At 46.6% G+C, this 18,986-nt stretch overlaps 1 protein-coding gene across 1 annotated transcript; it reads right to left on the bottom strand.

Moving 5' to 3' along the window:
- Positions 1 to 6,299: 6,299 nt before the first annotated feature.
- LOC124655430 (solanesyl-diphosphate synthase 1, mitochondrial) lies at positions 6,300 to 11,603 on the bottom strand. Its single transcript, XM_047194325.1, has 11 exons — positions 11,488 to 11,603; positions 10,626 to 10,706; positions 10,400 to 10,471; positions 10,146 to 10,277; positions 9,983 to 10,069; positions 9,672 to 9,743; positions 8,560 to 8,645; positions 8,219 to 8,351; positions 8,034 to 8,123; positions 7,282 to 7,380; positions 6,300 to 6,799 (listed from the first exon to the last, which is right to left on the bottom strand). The coding sequence occupies exons 2-11, from the start codon at positions 10,638 to 10,640 to the stop codon at positions 6,620 to 6,622; spliced, it is 966 nt and encodes a 321-aa protein (XP_047050281.1). The 5' UTR covers positions 10,641 to 10,706; positions 11,488 to 11,603; the 3' UTR covers positions 6,300 to 6,619.
- Between the last annotated feature and the right edge of the window lie 7,383 nt (positions 11,604 to 18,986).

Raw genomic sequence — 18,986 nt, 5'->3', positions numbered from 1 at the left:
GGTTCTTCCCCAAATCCCCGAGCCCGAGGCCCTTGCGATGTGGCTCCAGTGGTGGCGCCGCCGGGCCTTCCCATCGTATTCCGGCAAAGCATCCGGCCGATTTCCGAAGTGGCTCCATCCGGCCCACGAGTGCCGACCCGCCTCAGAGCCATAGTTCTACTGTCCTGACCTGCTCCACGACCGGTGCCATGCTGCCGCGGGAGACAGGCCGGGAGACCTGGTCGAGTTGTCCTCCTTGACGGCGGCCCCTGCCCCTCGACCTGCTCCTCGCCTGGGGAAACTAGGAGGCTGCCCTCAAGGCTATTCTTATGCGCGCGGGGTCTGTTGCGTCCTGATGCAGTAGCGGCTTTGCATTGCTGGGCTTAACGCCGCGAATTACTTCAGCTCAAGGGAAGGCTACCTGCTCACTTTGCTTTTTATTGAGCAATTAGTACGATACTGGTGATTGCTACTAGGAGTACACCCGATCGATCCAAAGGCTGGCTTTTTGGAGGAATTCGCTAGCAGGTCTGTTTGAAGCCACCCTCATCTCTATTGATCTAAAAAAATTATTGCATCCAGGACTACCTGTACATACTAGCTTCAACTTTACCAGCACTGCAGGCTGAAGTTTTTATCTTCAGATTAATATAATCAGTGCAAATTATGACGTAACATCAATTTAATTGCACATCTTCTGACAAATTTTGGAAGCAAATTTACAGCAAACAGGCTGGTATGTAATGCCTGGTGCTGATGGATATATTGTGTGTAAAAGTAGTTCCGATTTTGTGTTGCCTGATGGTGGAAGTTCTGGCTGAGCGGTTCTACAAGTAGATCATTGACTCTGCGTGGGTGAATTGTGAGCAAGTGGGAGGAAGATTCAATCTCATAAGATATCTATGAGCCCTCTTATTCGTATATGTTGTGCTAATCATCAAGGAGTTACTTTTGTTTCGTTTGCATGGAACCCTTTGGAGATGCCCAAGCCGAACGGAGGTAGTATCATCACCGAACGGCGCCGGTGTAATCTGATTATGTTTTACGTTACCGTTTCTGAACCAGACGCGTCCTAGGTGTAATTAGCTCAAAAAGAAAAAGGATAGAGTCTGGTAAACCCTAGACGTCCTGCTTCTGCTCCTTCCCAATCTGAACCGCGCCAGAGACAAAGAGAAAGAGAAGGAGAAGGGGCAATGGCCGGCGAGCGCCGCGTCCGCCGTATGATTACCGATGGTCTCGACCACATGGATCGAAGACCGGAAGGCATCCAACACAACAAGTCCGTCGCGATGGATCACATCCACGGTTACTACAAGAAAGCGCTCGATCGACTCCCGCCGGAGCTGATCCCGAGCCTCCTCGAGGCCGGCTTCTGCTTCGGCTTCCTCGACCCTGTGTCCAACATCATCTCCAACACCGTCGCGCACGAGCTAGGCAAGGGGAAGAAGAGGAAGCAGAGGCCACCACGGGCCACCGGCAGCACCAAGAAGAGCACCAACGAAGCGGAGAACCGACGGGCCAGGTGCAAGACCATCTCCGAGATCATAGAGTCAAGCAAAGACTTCTCCATGGCGCCCAATCGCTCGGGGAGTAGCACCGCACTCCAGGCCGCTGGCATCGCGGTACGGTCAATCCGCGGTCTCGCCACATTCCTCACCTCCTATTTCCGCTACCTCACCATCCAGGACGCCCTGCGCTACCTGCGTCTGTCCAAGGCAGACCTTCTAGTTGCCGTGCATCTCATCCAGGAGGATTATTATTCCACACACACCTTCACCATCCACGACATGACGGCCAAGATCGCTCTCGGCTGTGCTGCCATCTCCTCCGCAATGCATCCCGGGTTCGTCCCAACATTTGTGTCTAGATCGCTTTTGCTGGCTTCCCATGTGAACGAGGTCTCCAACCTTCTGCCGACAAAGGGCTGCATCGACCATTCCACTATAAACAGGCTCTCCGAGCTATTCACCTTAACCAAGGATGATATTATGATGGACGACGGCCCACAGACGTCTATTATGCAGCGTGCCATCTCAAGGATGCAACGCTGCAGCGAAAGGAGGAAGACCGCAGTCGTTCCAGCTGTGGGGCTGGATTATTCTCTCAAGCTATTGCTCCTGGATAAAATCCATGTGCTGTACCTCGATGCGATTTCCCGCATTCCAAGGCACGAGTTGTGTTCGCTCCACCACCGCGGCCTCCTCAAGGCTGGTCACTGCTACGGGCCTTTTGATCCTGTCACCAACATAATCCTCAACACCATTTGGTATGACACCGTGTTTCCTGCTGAGCGAGAGTTTGAGGTCGAAATGATCTCCACGAAGAGGCTTGCGCGCATCGAGTGCCTCTCCCTTGAGGGTCTTGTTGCCTACATGTGTTCCCTCTTTCCTTCCTTTTCTACATATCAAGCTATGAGGTACCTGCTTATCAGCAATGCCCAGCTTGATAGGGCCATTGTGAGGGCAAAAGAAGATGGTCATGATCAGGCCTTCCCCTTTTCTCACTCCGAGGCCTATGATGCTGCCTCTCTTGCAGCATGTCATCCCAGCCCTACTGCATTTGTAGAATTTGCAACAAGGGTAATGCCGGTCATGGGAGGAACCCTGCATTCAACGCTTAAGGTTAATCGGATGCTCTCCTCCAGTGATGTTTGTACCATATCTGAAACTTTATCACAAAAGTTTCCGCCTAGTAAATTTCCGAAGCTGGTTCCAGGTTTGAACATGCACGCCTCCAATACTATCGCAGGCAAACGTATGAAATTTAAGGCTTTCCACAGTGCAATTGTCAAAAGGGTTAAAGCTGCATTGCTCAGATATGCACAACGAGTGGTGAGTTTATTTTTTTGGTCCTGTTACATCTTCTCTTAGCAGTACCTCTGATAATACCTCTGCTGATTTTGTCCTTATCTAAATATAGGGACAGGAATATGAACTTCATGTTATCTGTGATGTAAACGCTGAAATACCTGAGCATGGTATATGCTACATCCCAGGCGACTACAAATACCCATTTTCTCACATGAACATCTTGGCAAAACGAAAAGGTTTGCAGATTGCTGATGCTGATGCAGTTCCCACACTCTTCTTCATTGAGTGTAGCAACATTGATGAAGACGTGGCATCTTTGTGTTGCCCTATATTAGAGCCATCAAAAGATGCTGGTATGCTCTCTCTTAAATTCATATCTAGATATATCATTCTTCCTCACATGGCTACTTAGTACTCCTTCCGATCCCTTTTAATTGACTCGAATTTAGTACAGCTTTATACTAAATCCGAGTCAACTAAAAGGGATCAGAGGGAGTAGTTTATTTATCATAATCCTTTGAAAGGATGCTTACCTGCTACAGAATAAATAAAATCAGAAAAAATGTATTTGACAAATCATAGAATCTACTAGAAATTTTGCTTGTTATGTCCCTGATTAGCATCCAAAGATCGGTGATAAATACCTAGACAATCCATACTTATTCCACAGTATGTGAATCTTGTTGCCCATAATCATACTAGAATCAGTTTGATGGATGCTGTGAAGGAATTTGTTGTGAACATATTGTCGCAACTTATGTTGACAAATGACCCATATATGTAGGATAAAGTTTTTTGACATCTGACTTGGTGTATTTTCAGGGAGTTCACATGTTAAGTTTATTATAGTGATGATGAAAAAATAGATTACACCTTTTTACCAGAAAAAAAAACCAGTCTGCCATATTATTTGTATAATGTAGTTACATGATTGTTGATTTGTCTTGGTCACGGGTATCATTACCACCAACATAGCTTGTGTTCTAATTGCCCAGCCAATTGCCAATTTACCATCACCTCCTGGCCCTTTTGCCATCCTCTCTAATCTAAACAGGGATCTTTCCAGTTTGTTGTGATCACTGCAGTCAGATGCTTAGCTAGGAATGAGATGCAGGAAAGCAAAATCACCTCAAGCTACTCAAGGTGCAGGAGGCTGTTTGATGTGCAATCTCCATTCTCATATCTCCTTCGCCTCTTACCATCCACCTCTTCCTGATTCTTCGCATTGCTCACAAACCTGGCTGTTGCTGAACTGCTCCAGCCCAATTCCTTGTATCCTCCTGGCTGATTCGTTAAGAGGATTCTTGGAAGTATGTCTGACACGTGTTGCGCCGTATCTGAAATGTGCAAGGATGCGAAAATTTGGATGCATACCGGTCAACACTAAGTGATGTTCTGGCTATCATCATGTCATATTAGGTATCTCCCTATCAAAGGAGCAACAGCAATGGTCCTGCCTGTTGCTCTGCATCCCCAAGGGAATACAGATAGAAATACTGACTGATTACCCTCATGACCTCATTCTTGCTACTTCAATAGTATGCCATATGCAATGCTATATGCCACTCTTAATGATTAATGTATTATGCATACATGCCCTCTGTCCTAAGTGGTTCTTGATCCTGCACAAATCAGAGATTCCTATATGACTGACGGATGGTTGCGTACTGTCATGTCCTAATATGAACATTTGTGCAGTTGATGCTTTTTTATTGTTATAATTACTCATTAGTATTGCAGTAATATACATGTTAAGTTGACATGATCTCTTTTGTTTTGGTTTGAGAAAAGGCCGCTGCTTTCACTGTGAGTGCGAAGGGATCAAGATTGTCCATCCACCTTCAGAAACATACCATGGGCGCTGCAAGGAATTCGAGGATATGGCTAGTGGGAAAAATCCAGTTTCCAACGAAGAACTTATTAGTCAAGGGAAGTACGGGACTCTGTTTATAGATACAATGGAAGATGATTGTGTCTATTTTGATTCTGCATGGGACGGTGACTTTGCTGTATCCATTAACGAGATGGAGCAAGATAGGGATGAAGAGGAAGTTTTCTCTTGGTTAGAAAAGGAGACGCAAGAGTTAATGGCTTACAATAAGGTTCTCTTTGTTAATAGTTAACTGTTTCGTGTGCTATTTGTGCCTTTTATTATGCCTTTCCAACTTGTTGTGATTACTGCAATCTGATGTTTAGATAAGAATGAGACGCAGCGACACAAAACCACCTCAAGCTACTCAAGGTGCAGGAGCCTGTTTGATGTGCAATCTCCATTCTCATTCCCCTCTCTGTGCTAGTTCTATCTCCTTCGCCTCTCACGGAAAAAAGGAGGGAAGTACTGAAGAACTTATCAGTCAAGGGCAGTAGGGGACTCTGTAGATACAGTGGAAGAGACCGTGTCTATTTCGATTCAGTGTGGGATGCTGACTTCGCTGTACCCATTAACGAAATGGAGCAGGACAGGGATGAAGAAGTGGATTTCTCTTGGTTAAAAAAGGAGGTGCAAGAACTTGAGATTGAAGGTGACTTCGCTGGAGGCCTTAGCTCATGCTCCACCACTTTTGTTGCGGCCGGATCCTGGTTAATGCCTATGAAGAAGCTCATGACATCTGATGAGGTGGAGCTAATGAACCGGTGCTGCTTTGAGGGTGAGGATCTCAAGATTGCAACCCCTAATCTAGCAAGGATCCTGGCGGCCAATGCCTTGATGATGGTTGGTGATGGTGAACACTTCAAGATTGTGGACAGAGTGTAGTTTCACCGTTGCTGCAAGGTTAAAAAAAATGGAGCTGTGGGTAGTTGTTTGGTGATCGGGGAAAACAATGCTTTTGTTGTGTGTTGATGGGGTGTTTGAGTGCTATAATGATACTTTTATTCCTCTGGGTGTGGTGTTAGTGTCTGTAAAAATTGTGGTATGGTTTCATGCAATGGAACCGGGGTCAGGTTTTCATCTAAAAAATAGGAGGTGCAAGAGTTCCATCTTGGCTTACTAAATGAATCTCCCTGTTAATAGTTAGATGTTGCTTCTATTGTTTGTGCCTTTCATTATGTGTTCTTTTTTTGATAATACTACATATGATGCTTGGAGTTACTGGACCATGTACAGCTGATGATACCTGTGTTCCAAATTAAGTGATGCGGCTTTGGCTATATATATAGATGTGTTTCAGTATGCAGAGCACAAGCACATGCCATTGTTTGATGATCATTCTTAGTTTTGACAATCTAAGTAGGAGTAACATTGTTCGATCATGCCATCATTCTGCAGGCCGGAGCACAGAGGTTCTGGAGACAAGCTTAGTACCGAAGCATAACTCAACTGACATCCAATTTTGATCAATCAATTCCCTGTTTGACATTCTAATTTATTCAGATCAATAAACCCAATTGCAAGGCATCTGACCTCACATAAATGCAGAATGTGCCAAAATGAGATAATAGTAGGGCACAGTTCTAGACACGAAGGGTACAGAGAACATAAATAATTCCTGGGTTAACAGATGCAATATCTAGCTTGTCCAACAAGGCAGCTCCACTTTTCCCTCGTATAACATGTTAAATACTTCCATTTGTATTGTTACTGTCTTATGATCACGTGATCATTGCAATTGCCAATCGGTGGTATACTAACTAATACACATATTCTTATCCAACAGTAACTAAAAACCACTACAGCTCCAACTAGGATGATTACCAGGAAATATAATCCTAAAGCTGTAAGAAACCTCGGCGATGGAAAGAATGCAATGACCAATTCTCGTGCAAAATTTTCCAAGTGGTCTACACATGTGGCGTTGTTCTGTCTTATCTTTGCCTTGTGAATAATCCTTCTATTTTGTCCTCGTGATGACTCTCTGTGTGATATCAATAAGAGCACGCCTTGAAATCAGAACATCTTCATCGTCACTGTCTGGGAGAGCTTCTATGGCCTTGATCGCAAGGTTAACATGTTCTCGTGCAAGCTCTTTTGTTCTTTCTATACCCTGGCTCTTCTGGAGGTAGTCCAAGGCCTGTGATTTGCAAGTACAGGTCAACACAGTTTTTCTCAACATGGTGTGGATACGAATCATATGGTGACTACTATGTTAGCTAATAGCTATCTCAATTCAAACTCCTGGTTGAATGACTAAGTTCTAAAATAATGGAATATAGGTACATCTTTGTTGAAAATCTGTTCTTCTGAATTGCCCAAGTGTCTGGTCTACTGTCTACAAAAATGACGTTTATGCATCAATAGCATAATGAGCATCTGCATTGAAGTGTAACATTCCAAAAGATGTACTCCGTCCCATTGAAGTTGTCTTAGATTTGTCTCAAGTTGGATGTATCAAGACAATATCTATTGTGTGGATACATCCAAATTTAGACAAATCTAAGACAAGTTTCATGAGACCGAGGGAGTAGGAGTATATGTTTGTTTTTAACCTATAGGTAGGATAAAATGAACAATGAAAAAGACAGCACCCATTCTTGATACAAAATAATAACTCACAAGATCAACATTTGCAGGATTGTCAAAACCCTGGTCAACAACATCATGTAGTTGTGGGAATTCTTCCATTGCATATAGCATCGGGGCAGTAATGATTCCCTGCATCATGAATGCCATTATGTCAAGAGAAAAACAACCGCTGCCTGCGCGGCCAAGAGTAAACAAGAGAAACAGCAGAATGTTCTCCTCGGTTGACACATTTCTAACTGGATATACTAGTAATTCGTTAAGTAGGTGAGCATTAAGAAACAAGTATTTTTAGTATTTTGATACAAAAACTCTTTGTTAGCTGCATTTTGCATCTAATTTTCACTTGCACTACCACAATGCATAAGCAATTATTATTCTTCCAGCAGTATGTGAAGTGTATTGCGATATAATGACGGCTAAAAAAGACACAATTATGCGAGTCCTCCTTTGTGAGAAGTACTCTTATCTACACAGCATGGGGGTGACAAGTTCAAGACAGTGGCTAATGCAATTACGGCAACACACGTTTTAGTGTCAGACATAGACGCTACGAGGCTTGTGAACATCTTCTATCTTTTCAATGAAATGAACGCAAAGAGTCCTTTGCGTTTTCTCGAAAAAAAAAGACGCAGTCTATGCATATAAGCCAATGTAGCATCATTTGGCCAGCCTTAAGGCTGACAAACGATATTCCAAATAGTTGGAACTTTGGAGGGCAAACGGCAATTTCAGAAATAGACATTGCAAATAAAATATAACAAGAACAAGAGGGATGCCATTACATGACGAATATCAGATAATGAACCCTTTCCAAGTGATGCAGATGTGCCTGTGAAATCAAGAACATCATCGATCAACTGGAACGCTAGACCCTGCAATGATATCGAGTTAATTAATTTCCTGCCACGCTAACAGGAGAACATTAGATGGGATAAAAAAGAGAGAACTGCAAGATGCTTTTACAAACCAGGTTTCGTCCATACTCGTATGCAAGCAATGAAACATCAGCAGTGTGCCCAGCAAGAATAGCAACAGACTTGCAACTATTTGATATCAATGATGCTGTTTTGTAGTATGTTTTCTGTAAGTAGTATTCCATACTGCACGATTTTTAAGAATCATATCAGAACCAACAAACAATGACATCGAAATAAAATGAGGAAACATAGTAAATAAAGAAGCAAATATGTCCAAGCATCTTTTATCCTGCATCTCTTGGTTTTAGTTTTTAATTTTAGGATATCTCTTGGTTTTAGTTGTTAGATGTGATGCGATGAACTGGAATCATGATAGAGATAAATAGTTAACCTTCGCCGTTGCTCTCTGCTTGTTGAAATTTGCATAGTTTCGCCAGTGACTAGATGTTCCACCGCAGTTGCCATTAGAGATACCACCTGCATAAATTAGGTTGATTAAGTAGAGTAATATATAACACTTGCAAGAAACAGAGCTCGCAAGTACTGCAAACATAAGGAACAACCTGGAATTACAATATGAGCTTAGCTGGGAAACGGAAAATAGGCAAGGACAATATTTGTGAGTGATAATTCAGTTGAATGCATAGCTTGAACTGGGGAAAAGAAAACAAGACACATGAGCCCCTAAAAATGAGACTGCCAGCTTAATATTAACTAGCTAAATACTTTTCGAACGGAAAAAGCAAAATATTCATGTGCTATAACAGATATACTCCCTCCGTTCCAATGAATAAGGCTTATATATTTTTTAAAGTCAAGCAAAGTAAAGTATGATCAAACTTTTAGAAAAAACTACAAACAACTATAATGTTATATAGATTTCATATGAAAATATATTTCATGATATATCCAACAATATAAAATTTGTAATGTACATGTTAATGATTTATTCTAAAATTTTGGTCAAACTTTACATAGTTTGACTTTTCAGAAAAAACATATGCCTTATTCATTGGAACAGAGGTAGTATAATAACACCAACCAATAGGTTGCTATGACAAAAAATACAGCTAGACAACTTTGCAACAAAACAGGACCACCATCTCAAGTGTTTGCAACAAATCTATTGGCTAATATCAGCAGGGGGGGAAAGGAAGTGAACAGACAGTGACCACCAATTGACATCAGTAGGAAACATGAGCTCAGCTAGGACATGCTGTGAAGGAACTAATGATCATGCCCAGTGCAAAGTACAAATAATACTAATACAGGAACAAACTGGTTCATAATTGATGCTTAATAATACCTTATATATTGCGAAAATAGTTTTTTATTAGGACAAGTAAATGTCTAGAGATCCAGTTGGGTGGAAGAACAAGTCTAAAGTCTAAAGCCAATCTAGCCAGCATAAAGCATAACAACTTTAATTTTCGCATCATTAGAGGAACATACAAAATACATACACCAATTAATGTTTTGCATAAATAAATAATATTGATGTACCTCTGTATTCCCAAGAGCCGCAAGTGCCACGCATGCCCTAGACAGGAGGAAGTCACCAGCCAGAACAGAAAGCTGCACACATAAGAATTTCAGGAATACTGATGCCAAGACAATTCAGATTGGCAGAAAACAAATCTTAAATAATGATGCCCAGCTAAAGCTTCCTGCAGAGTGGTAGAGAGCATTTTCTTGGAAGATCAAGCTTTTCTTTGTTTGCTAACTACTAAAGTAACTTTTAGTTCTTAGTGCCGAGGACGGAGGACACCGCTGATTCACTTAGTTTACTATATTGCAATTGTGTGGTGCAATACCTTGTTGCCCATAATGCAATTCAACGAAATGACACCTCGCCTAGTGTCAGCATCATCCAGAACATCATCATGCAATAGACTTGCGACCTGTAATAGATGTCAGCTTGAGAAACTAGAAGACAACCATAATGGGTCTGATCAGAAGGTCAGCCACCATACTAACGTGGATCATTTCAGTTATCTCGGCAATGTTTTGCTGCCGCGTGCGCAGCTTACTTGCCACTAGACCGAAAACTCCACCATCTGTTGATTCTGATATTGGGAATTTCAGAGCTGATGCCATCAGCAACAAAACCTGCCAATATAATAAATCAGTGCATTCAATGCACAGGATAAGATAGGAAGACAATTAAAGATTAAAATGATGCTGTAATATGTAATATTGACTTAAATAAATAAAAAAGATAGATGTGCTACCGTAGGTCGGAATCTTTTTCCCTCAGCTCCCATTTTAAAGAAATATTCAGCAGCTGATGCTAGTTTAGGGACCTGCGAAAGCAAAAACAAAAAGTGCTCGCTTAGGTGAAATTGGTAGGTTTGAGAATGTGGTGACAACTAGATAAACGAAGCATCTAAACACTGTGCCACCAGCAGCCTAGCTTCAACAAAGAGTTGATATGAATAGGATTCACTCGGTACTAACCTCAGCAGCAACCATCGACCGTAGTCTATTTGCAAGAATTGATAGCTCATCAGCAACCAACTCAAATGGATCCTGCTGTTCCTGAGAGCAAGAGGAAAGTCACTCTTCAGGGAATAGTAATACTTCCATGAATTAGCTTTCTAATGGAATAGCAAAAAAGAGGTTTTCAGTGGTCATTTATTATAAGAATTAAATCAGCATTATCCTTCATTTCCCAACAGCATAATCACATTGCCAAGGCAAACTTAAGCCAAAATTTCCTTCGGCCTCTATGTAAGTGGTCACGTGCTTGGAACATCAAACATACTTTTCTCTGATTAAAGGAAAAAATCAGTTTACTCAAGTTCCAAATTTATGTAGGGGATAATGCATAGCTGTCTTGTTAGGCTTGTCATACAGCATTTGGATTCCATTCCAAGCTTGATATATTTCTCCATAACAAGCCAATTAATAATTGATGGTCAGAAGAAGCCATTCTTATGTTGCACCAGTGTATCAGAGAAAATGCCACAAATAAGAGAGCCATAAGAATGGCAAGGCTATACTATCAAATCGCAGCAGTCAATAAGCAAAACATGGAGTTACGGTGACCCGTAGCAGATAATGTGTGTATCTAGCAACTATGATTCTGTTCTGCAACAGCCCACTTTACACATCTGACGTTTCACACACTTAAAAATCCATAATCATGCATTCAGGTGGAATGTATAGTAGTAGCATGTAGTAGCAGGATAATGTTGTGATCTGCCAGTAGTGATGCACAGTTTCTTTATTAAGCTTGGAACTGTTGGTTTCAGGTGCAATGAACAAAACAAACGAGCAGCACGAAAGCAAATCACTGAACAAATAAGGTTTCACCTACTTCAGCCCTGGAAGCTCCATCTTGGCGAGTCTGGTACTGGGCGGCATCATGTAGCCAGCGGGAGCTCACAAAAGTAGCTCCTCTGCAAGCCACCACCTACTAATCCACACCAAAAGTAGCAAACGTATCAGCATAACAGAAGCCTAAGTAGCTCCTCTGCAAGCCACCACCTACTAATGACACCAAAAGTAGAGAACGTATCAGCATAACAGAAGGCTAATCCACTCCACACTTCAATTAAGACGTGGTCACCTAATCAGCCAATCCCATTACAAACTGGCAACGAATCCACCGGTTACTATTTCTGCACTCCTTAATTATCTTTACCTTTTGCGGTGCTTAAACTATGAAACCAAGTGAGTTGCTAAAATCGGTAAACAACTGTCAGAAACATCAATAATGACGAATTAGGTAGCCCCATGAAGCCATCTCGAGCTCACGACAGTGCCACCAGCTACTACTAATCCACCGGCACCAAAAGCTAGAGAACCTATCAGCATAACAGAAGGCTTATCCAATCTACAGTTCTAAAAGGCCCTGTCGGCTGTCGACCAATACCATTAAAAACCAACAAACAAGTAATCGGTTTCATTTAATTCTCTTTGCATCACTACAATTAGTAAAAAATGAAAAAACATCAGTAAGGACTAATTGGCGTGTACACCGACAGTTTGCAACTAGGAAGACGACTCCGCAGGAGTAAGGCTCCACCAGAACCCACTACGATAACCGCTGAGGACATGAGGAAAAATGGGAGGGAAGGAGGGGGACCTGGTTCCGAATCTGGGACGGCGGAGTGAATTGCCTCCCCAGGAGGGCGCCCGACGAGGAGAAGAGCCGCTGCGGCTGGGCAGCTCCGCTCGCGCCCCCGCCGACCAGCGTGGCGACGCGCCGCGCGAGCGCCCAGCGCCAGGACATCTCCCTCCCGAGATCCGGGGAGGCGGGGCGGGGCGGGGCGACGGAGAGTCGTTGAGAGCTTGGGGAAAAAGTTAGAAGGAGGGAGAAAAGAAGGCGGCGGCTAGACTAGGCTTGTTGATTCATTCGTTCATGAGATACGTGGACGCGCACGAGGTGTGCCACGTGAGGTTGTGGACTTGCGGGGACAGGGAATTGCCACGGGCGGCGGAGAGGGTGGCGCCGCCAGAACCCACTATGGTAACTCGGGACAGGGGACAGGAGCTGGCGGCGGAGAGGAGTGGGGGACGCGCCGGAGTTGGAGGGGACGAGGTGGCCGGCGAGGTTTGGGGTGGCAGAGACCGGCGGCGCGATTGGATCGGGGAGGAGGATGGGCCAGTTTCAGCCTTGTACAATTTTGTCTTGGCAAAAATCTCACAGCCATTCTTCGAGGATTAAATCAAACATTATTTGATACTTTGTTTTTGAGGGGGACATTATTGGATATACTTGCTCAAAAAAACCATTATTATTAGATAACACTAGCAAAAGGCTGACCTTTGCGAGGGCTTGTTTGTTCTCATGGACCACCCCCGTGCCGAATATGTTTCCGCGCGCGCGCGGGCGTACTTCAAATGTTTAATTAGGATAATTCGAAGGATCTAATTCGGATAATTCGATTTTTGAGTCAAAAGCTAAGACCAATTTTACGAGGTAAGTATTACCAAATTCATTTCGTGAGCACGTCTACCTCTAAATTTCTACCACTGCTAGACAATAATGGTTTAACTATTTAGTTTTTGTTTATGCTATCTCGTTCAATGCTTGAGTTTTAGTGTAAATCGTGTTTTTTTTCTTAACTACATAAGACTAAAAGTTTAAATCTCTTTTAAGATTTGCAAAAACTATAACTATATATCTACCGATGAGAGCATATATTCGACTATTTTTATTTCTTGTTTGCGATTTGAATCCACAATTCGGTATATCCGCATTTGAATTTAGAACAGGCCAATATCCACTTTGATCTGAATCTGAATTCGAAAAAAATACGTTAAAAGATAGTAATGGTACGAGCGAAATTCAATAAGATCCCGCCCTTGCTGGACCTAACAAAAGGCAAAAAGCAAACCACACGTGTCGTGTGGTCTTCAAATATCAGCACGCCTGAATATGTAATAGACAACCAAGGCAGAATATATCAGATCAAAGCAGCATACGTATCATGGAATAATTTCTCAATGTTTGATGTTGCTGACCGGGCGTACCGCCCGGTGTTAACCTTGGCGCGAGGCTTCGCTTATAAACATATCTCATTGCTCTTACGCGAGCGATGTGGTACTAAAACGTAATGCGAACGGGAGTTCGGAGGCGTGGTGGCTGTGCGCGCCCGGAGTAGGTACTATGGGCTGCAGCATTTCAAGCGCAACTTCCTCCAAAAGTAGCCCACGAGTTTTTGGCCAGCCCTTTATGGACGTCTGTCGAAGAGTCTGGCCCGGCGCGACAAGAGATGATGGCTGGCGTCTGTGGGCCTTCCAGCTTGACGCACCGAAACGCCTGGCGCCCCATGAGCTCGTAGACAAGCTTTGTTGTGTTGTCGAGTCCCGCCAGGCGTATGCTCCTCGTCCAGCTAATCATCCCGTTGCCTCTCCTAAAGCATTCCCTATACGCTTCCAACCGCGTCTCCAAATCCGTTTTTGTCCGACGCGTCCCGATACGGTGTCCAGCGTCCCGAGCCCGTCCCCGTCCTACAGGGACGCACCGGGGACGTCGGACACAACGAAAAGCGAGGCGAAGCGACGCGGGCCCGACGCGTCAGCGGCACTATAAATTTTAACCTAACCGTCGCCTACCTCGCGACGGAAGTTATTGGCGCAGCGACGGTGCAGTTCCCGCAGAGGCGCAGCGACGCGTCTCATCGCGCCTAGCTCTGCGTGCCGGCGTTAATGAGCGCCACCGCTCCCCCGCCTCCCTCCGGCCTATAAAAAGTGCCGCCTCTTATCATCCCTCTCACACACAAACCCTAGCGCCTCTCTCCCCAACCCTAGCCACCACCATCTCAACAAGAGTTGACGCCATGGCTGGGAGAGGCGGAGGCCGAGCTCGCGGTCGTGGTCGTTGTCGTCGTGGTGAACGGACAGATGCCATAGGATGGCTTAAGTTGGGGCCGAATGGACGCTAGAGGATTCGGGGGAGGGTTTGCGATTAGATGGGAAGAACTTCCGGATGCTTTCCTCAAGAACACAACCAAAGGTCGGTAAACAAGAAGAGAGACAAGAGGAAGAACTCTTTACTAGATCGCTAGCTTCATTGATCTCCACATGGTTACAAGTTCTATTCACTGATCTCTCTGTGGTCTCGCTCCTGTAGGAGGCATTACCCCCTCTCCTTATATAGGGGAGAGGGTGGCTTACACTGGAAGAAACCCTAATGGCATCTTTGACTAGACAAACTACTTTACAAAGCTACTTTAATCATAGATGACGCCGGAGTCCTCTTTAATCAGAAGTGCTGACGTTCTCCGACTTCTTTCAGCGTCACCCCTCTCTTTGGCGCCGGGGCTCGATTAAAGTCACTTTGCTTAGCTCATCCTTGTATTCTTGCTCGAAGAGAATCTTTGACCGAGTCCTGCCGACAGGCCCTCCCTTCCGGTATCTTCTTACCGGGCTCCGGCATACCCCTTTGGGGATACCGGCTTAGCCTCACTTGTCCTAAGTTCCTACCTTGCTTCCGGTAAGAACATTTAACCGGTATCTTGACGGCTCAAACCATCCGGTTTGGCATGCCTTTGGCATACCGGGGGTTATCCCCCCAACATTAGTCCCCGAAGCTGGTATAGTCTGGCGGATCCTATCCAACAGACCATGCCAGGTTCTTTCTTTTTAGGATACCGGTTTAATCTATCCGGCCTTAGGCTTGGATCCGGCATCTTTGCCCAGATCATCGCTATCTCTTCTCCTTAAGGTATTATCCGGTGTCTTATCCTCCGGCATCTATGGTCATTAAATACTTCCTCGGCGGTGTCGAGAATATTTTGGGCCCCGCGCCCGTCGGTGACATGCGCACTCGTGACCTGTCGTGGCGAGTGTCAGTTGTCACTTCGCTTCGACTCCCGCGCGCCCATTTAATGCATCACTGCGGATCCCACTAACCGCTCTGGATCCCGTGTGCGCCTCCGTGTGGCCTCCTCTTTTCCCGCGTGTACCTCTTTGCCACGTGGCGGCCCGTGGCGCGAACCGTCGCGGCCCGCGAGGCGAACCGCCGCGGCCCAGCGGTTTTCAGCCCATCTTCTCTCTCCTTTATAAGCACAACTGCTCCTTCTTCTTCCTCTTCTTCGCATTCCTCACCCTTCGCGCACAGTGTTCCTCGCCTTTGTGCTTCCGCCGCTCTCCGTCTGCCGTCGCTTGCACCAGTTCCGGCGCCCGGCGAACTCACGCCGTGCTTTCGCCGGACCTCGCTGTGCGGGAATCTCTAGCAGCGGCTCCACCGCGCCCGCTGCATTCTCGCTCCTTCGCAAGCTTCTCCGCCTCGCTGTCGACGGTGCTCGTCGGCGACCGCAGGTCCGCTCCACCACCGGCGAACACCTTCCTCAGCGACTCGCGCCGCTCAAGGTTGGTACCAATCTTGCTTTGCTCGCTATTTGCTTGCTTTCCAGATCTTGGGTCTACGGTGTTCTTATTTCCTCTTTTTCTTTGGTTTTCTTCTTACTCGTAGATCTTCACGCGGGGTCCAAGTGTGGGATTTCTGTTTTTTCGCCTTCCCATCTAATGTCTGACGAGGAATCTTCCTCCGCATCTTCTTCTTCCCTTTCTGTTAGACCCCATAATCAATTTCCCGGCGAATCTGCGGCTTCAGATCCGATGGAGACCGATTCCGGCAACCAGCAGGGATCCGGTAGCCATCAAGAATCCGGTGGCCATCTAGAATCCGGTAGCTTTAGCCAAGCTTCCGGTAGCCAAGAAGCGAGTAGTTCTGGCGAAGCATCCGGTAGCTCCGGCCAATCATCCGGCGCCGAGCCCTCCCCAATCACTCGCGGAGCCTGGATGGGCTCCGGTGTTACCGAATTCGAGATCGATTGGTTATACCGGTCCCGACGGATTCGGAAGGAGTCTCTTGCCGGATTCCCGACGACGAAATCGAACCGGACCCCGAGCCCGATGAATATGTTGTTTTCCTTGCTCACTTTGAGCGCGGCTTCGGCCTCCCTGCCTCCCCTTTTTTCCGGGAGTTCTTAGATTTCTACAAACTCCAACCTCATCATCTTCCTGGCAACGCCATCTTCTACCTCTCTTGCTATGCCACTTTCATGGAGGCCTATATCGGCATTCGTCCTACTCGTGAGACGTTTGCCCGCTTCTTTGCTCTTCGGATCAATTCCGTTCAGGGCAAGGATATTCCTAAACCCAAACCCCCCGTTCAATGCGGGTCTTGCATCATCGGCTCCCGTCAAGGGAGCCCCTTTTTTAAGTTCTCCGGTCTCGAGTCGTGCCGGCTATGGCAAGGGACCTTTTTCTACGTGAAGAACAGCGGCCGTGCCGATCTTATCGATCTTCCTCCTTTCCAAGCGGGGCCTCCCAGCAGGACCAACTGGAGCTACAACCCGAAGACTGATCATGCCGAAACCAGCCGGGTGGTACGCTTCTTGGCTTCTTTGAAGAAGGAGACCAACATCTGCTCGGATGATATCATCCGCACCTTTATCTCACGCCGGGTGCTTCCTCTGAAGCGCCGTGCGCATAGGATGAGCGAGATGTACGGCCCAAGCGATCCTACCAAGATCACGAGGCCGTCCGCTTAGCAAGAAGGATGTCGTTCGCAAGGCTAGCAGATTTGCCAAACCGCTATGCCATTTGATCGGGAATGGGGCCTCCTCCCCCTCAGCACTACTAACCCTCCGACCCAAGAAGTAAGGGATTATGCGATTGGGGTTGTTCTTGGCCGGTAGCTTTTTGCTCTTGCTAATCTTCTTTTTTCATGTTTCAGGCCAAGGACCGCTTCCCCCTCATTGAAGCAGAGCGGCGAGGACCTTGCCAGAAACGCGCCCTTGACTCCTTCGACCCAGATCCCTACATCTTTTGGAAGGATCTGAAGATGGGCAAGACCCCGGCTGCGCACCTTGGCCGGTCTCCGCCAAAGCCAACCGGGTCCTCAGATGACCTGACCATGCTTGAGGTATTTTCTTTTCCGGTTTCTTTTACTTTTCCATTATTGCCTTTCTGCGAATTGCTTCTTAGCCACATTGACTTCATAGATCCATGAGCACGTGCCGCCCCTGCGCGCCGAAGCGGGCTCTGAGTTTGTGGACAAACTCATGGCCCAGGGCCAAAAGAACAAACAGCCGGCATCTGATGCCGGTGGCAGCCAGGCCCCTCCCTCCAAGCGCTTCCGGACCGAGCCCTTGGGGGAGAAGCAAGTGGGCGTGCGCCGCTACGGGCGCAAGGCGATGCCAACTGCTTCCGGGTAAGTTATTCATTTTCCGGCTTGCCTCTTTTTCGCCAAGTTCTTTTTCCGGTTGCTTTTTTCCAATCATCTTTCTTTCTTTTTCTCAGCCCTGCGCTCAAGCTTGGCCCAAGGCCATCGAGCTCTGAAGGTTCCGCAAGGACTTCAACCCCTCCTCCTCGCTCAAGCCCGGCACCAACTGGTGCCGGCAACACCTCTGCCTCCCTTTCGGGGGGCACAACAAATTCGGGCGTGCGGCCCCTTCATCATCGGATCACCGCACGGAGGAGGATCTTTCCTTCCCCCGGAGACCCGAGGATACCGGTGCCGGCAACATCGGCGCCGAGAAGAAGAAGCTGCGGGCGGGCGGAGCCTCCGGCTCCTCCCGTCCTTGAAAGACAACAACTTCCGCGCCGGAATCTTCGCCGGATCTTCCGCCGGAAGGTTCCAAACCGGGTGATGCGCCCGGCGCTCCCGGTCTCCACGAACCATCCTCATGCCGCCACCGAGGTGCTCCTCGCGCCAAACCTCTCGGGGCCGCTCCTACCGCGCCGCCGCCCAAGACCTCCAAGCTTATCAAGGGAAGGCGACGGCCTCCGGCCGCCCTTCCGGCGGCCAGCAGCCTCTGGTGCTGCACGTCTCCAAGGCCGCCAGGGATACCGCCACGAAGGCCACCGGTCTTCTTGGCCGTATAACTGAGTTCCAACGCCAAGGCCGGGACTTGGGGCATCTCCTGCCCTACGCCCAGAAGTGGAATGCCGCGGACATGACTCCGGCGACCCACGGCTTGGGCAAGGACAGGCTGCCGGCACCTGATCCAATTGGGGACCGGTCGTCCGAGGAGCACTTCATGCGGCTCCGCAGCGCCGTGAAAGAGCTCGACAGCGCGTGGTATGATGCCACGAACAACTTGATGGTACGTTTTTCTAACTTTTCTCAATTGCTACCAGTTTCCTTGCTTCCTGATTTGTTTTATCTTTTCTTTAGTTTCATGCCGGTTCCTCTCTTGTCTATCTTCCCAGTCCCCGAGTTTTGTGGTGAGAGCGTAGCTTTTAGCGCAAAACTTAACTTAAAACTTAGCGCAAAACCGGCCTTCGCCCGATCCCGAGTTTCGGGTTAAGAACCTTGTTCTTAGCGCAAAACTTAACTTAAAAACTTAGCGCAAA

This window comes from Lolium rigidum, chromosome 5 (genome assembly GCF_022539505.1).
Source record: "Lolium rigidum isolate FL_2022 chromosome 5, APGP_CSIRO_Lrig_0.1, whole genome shotgun sequence".
NCBI lineage: Eukaryota > Viridiplantae > Streptophyta > Magnoliopsida > Poales > Poaceae > Lolium > Lolium rigidum.
The sequence above is the reverse complement of the archived record's forward strand: the minus strand, read 5'-3'. Positions and strand labels throughout refer to the sequence as shown.

What these genes read in the sequence shown, in the direction of transcription:
- LOC124655430 (XM_047194325.1), bottom strand. An exon ending in GAAAAAGATTCCGACCTACG is followed by an intron (nt 10,278 to 10,399) that starts GTAGCACATCTA and finishes TTATATTGGCAG; the next exon opens with GTTTTGTTGCTGATGGCATC. An exon ending in AGCAGAGAGCAACGGCGAAG is followed by an intron (nt 8,352 to 8,559) that starts GTTAACTATTTA and finishes AAAATCGTGCAG; the next exon opens with TATGGAATACTACTTACAGA.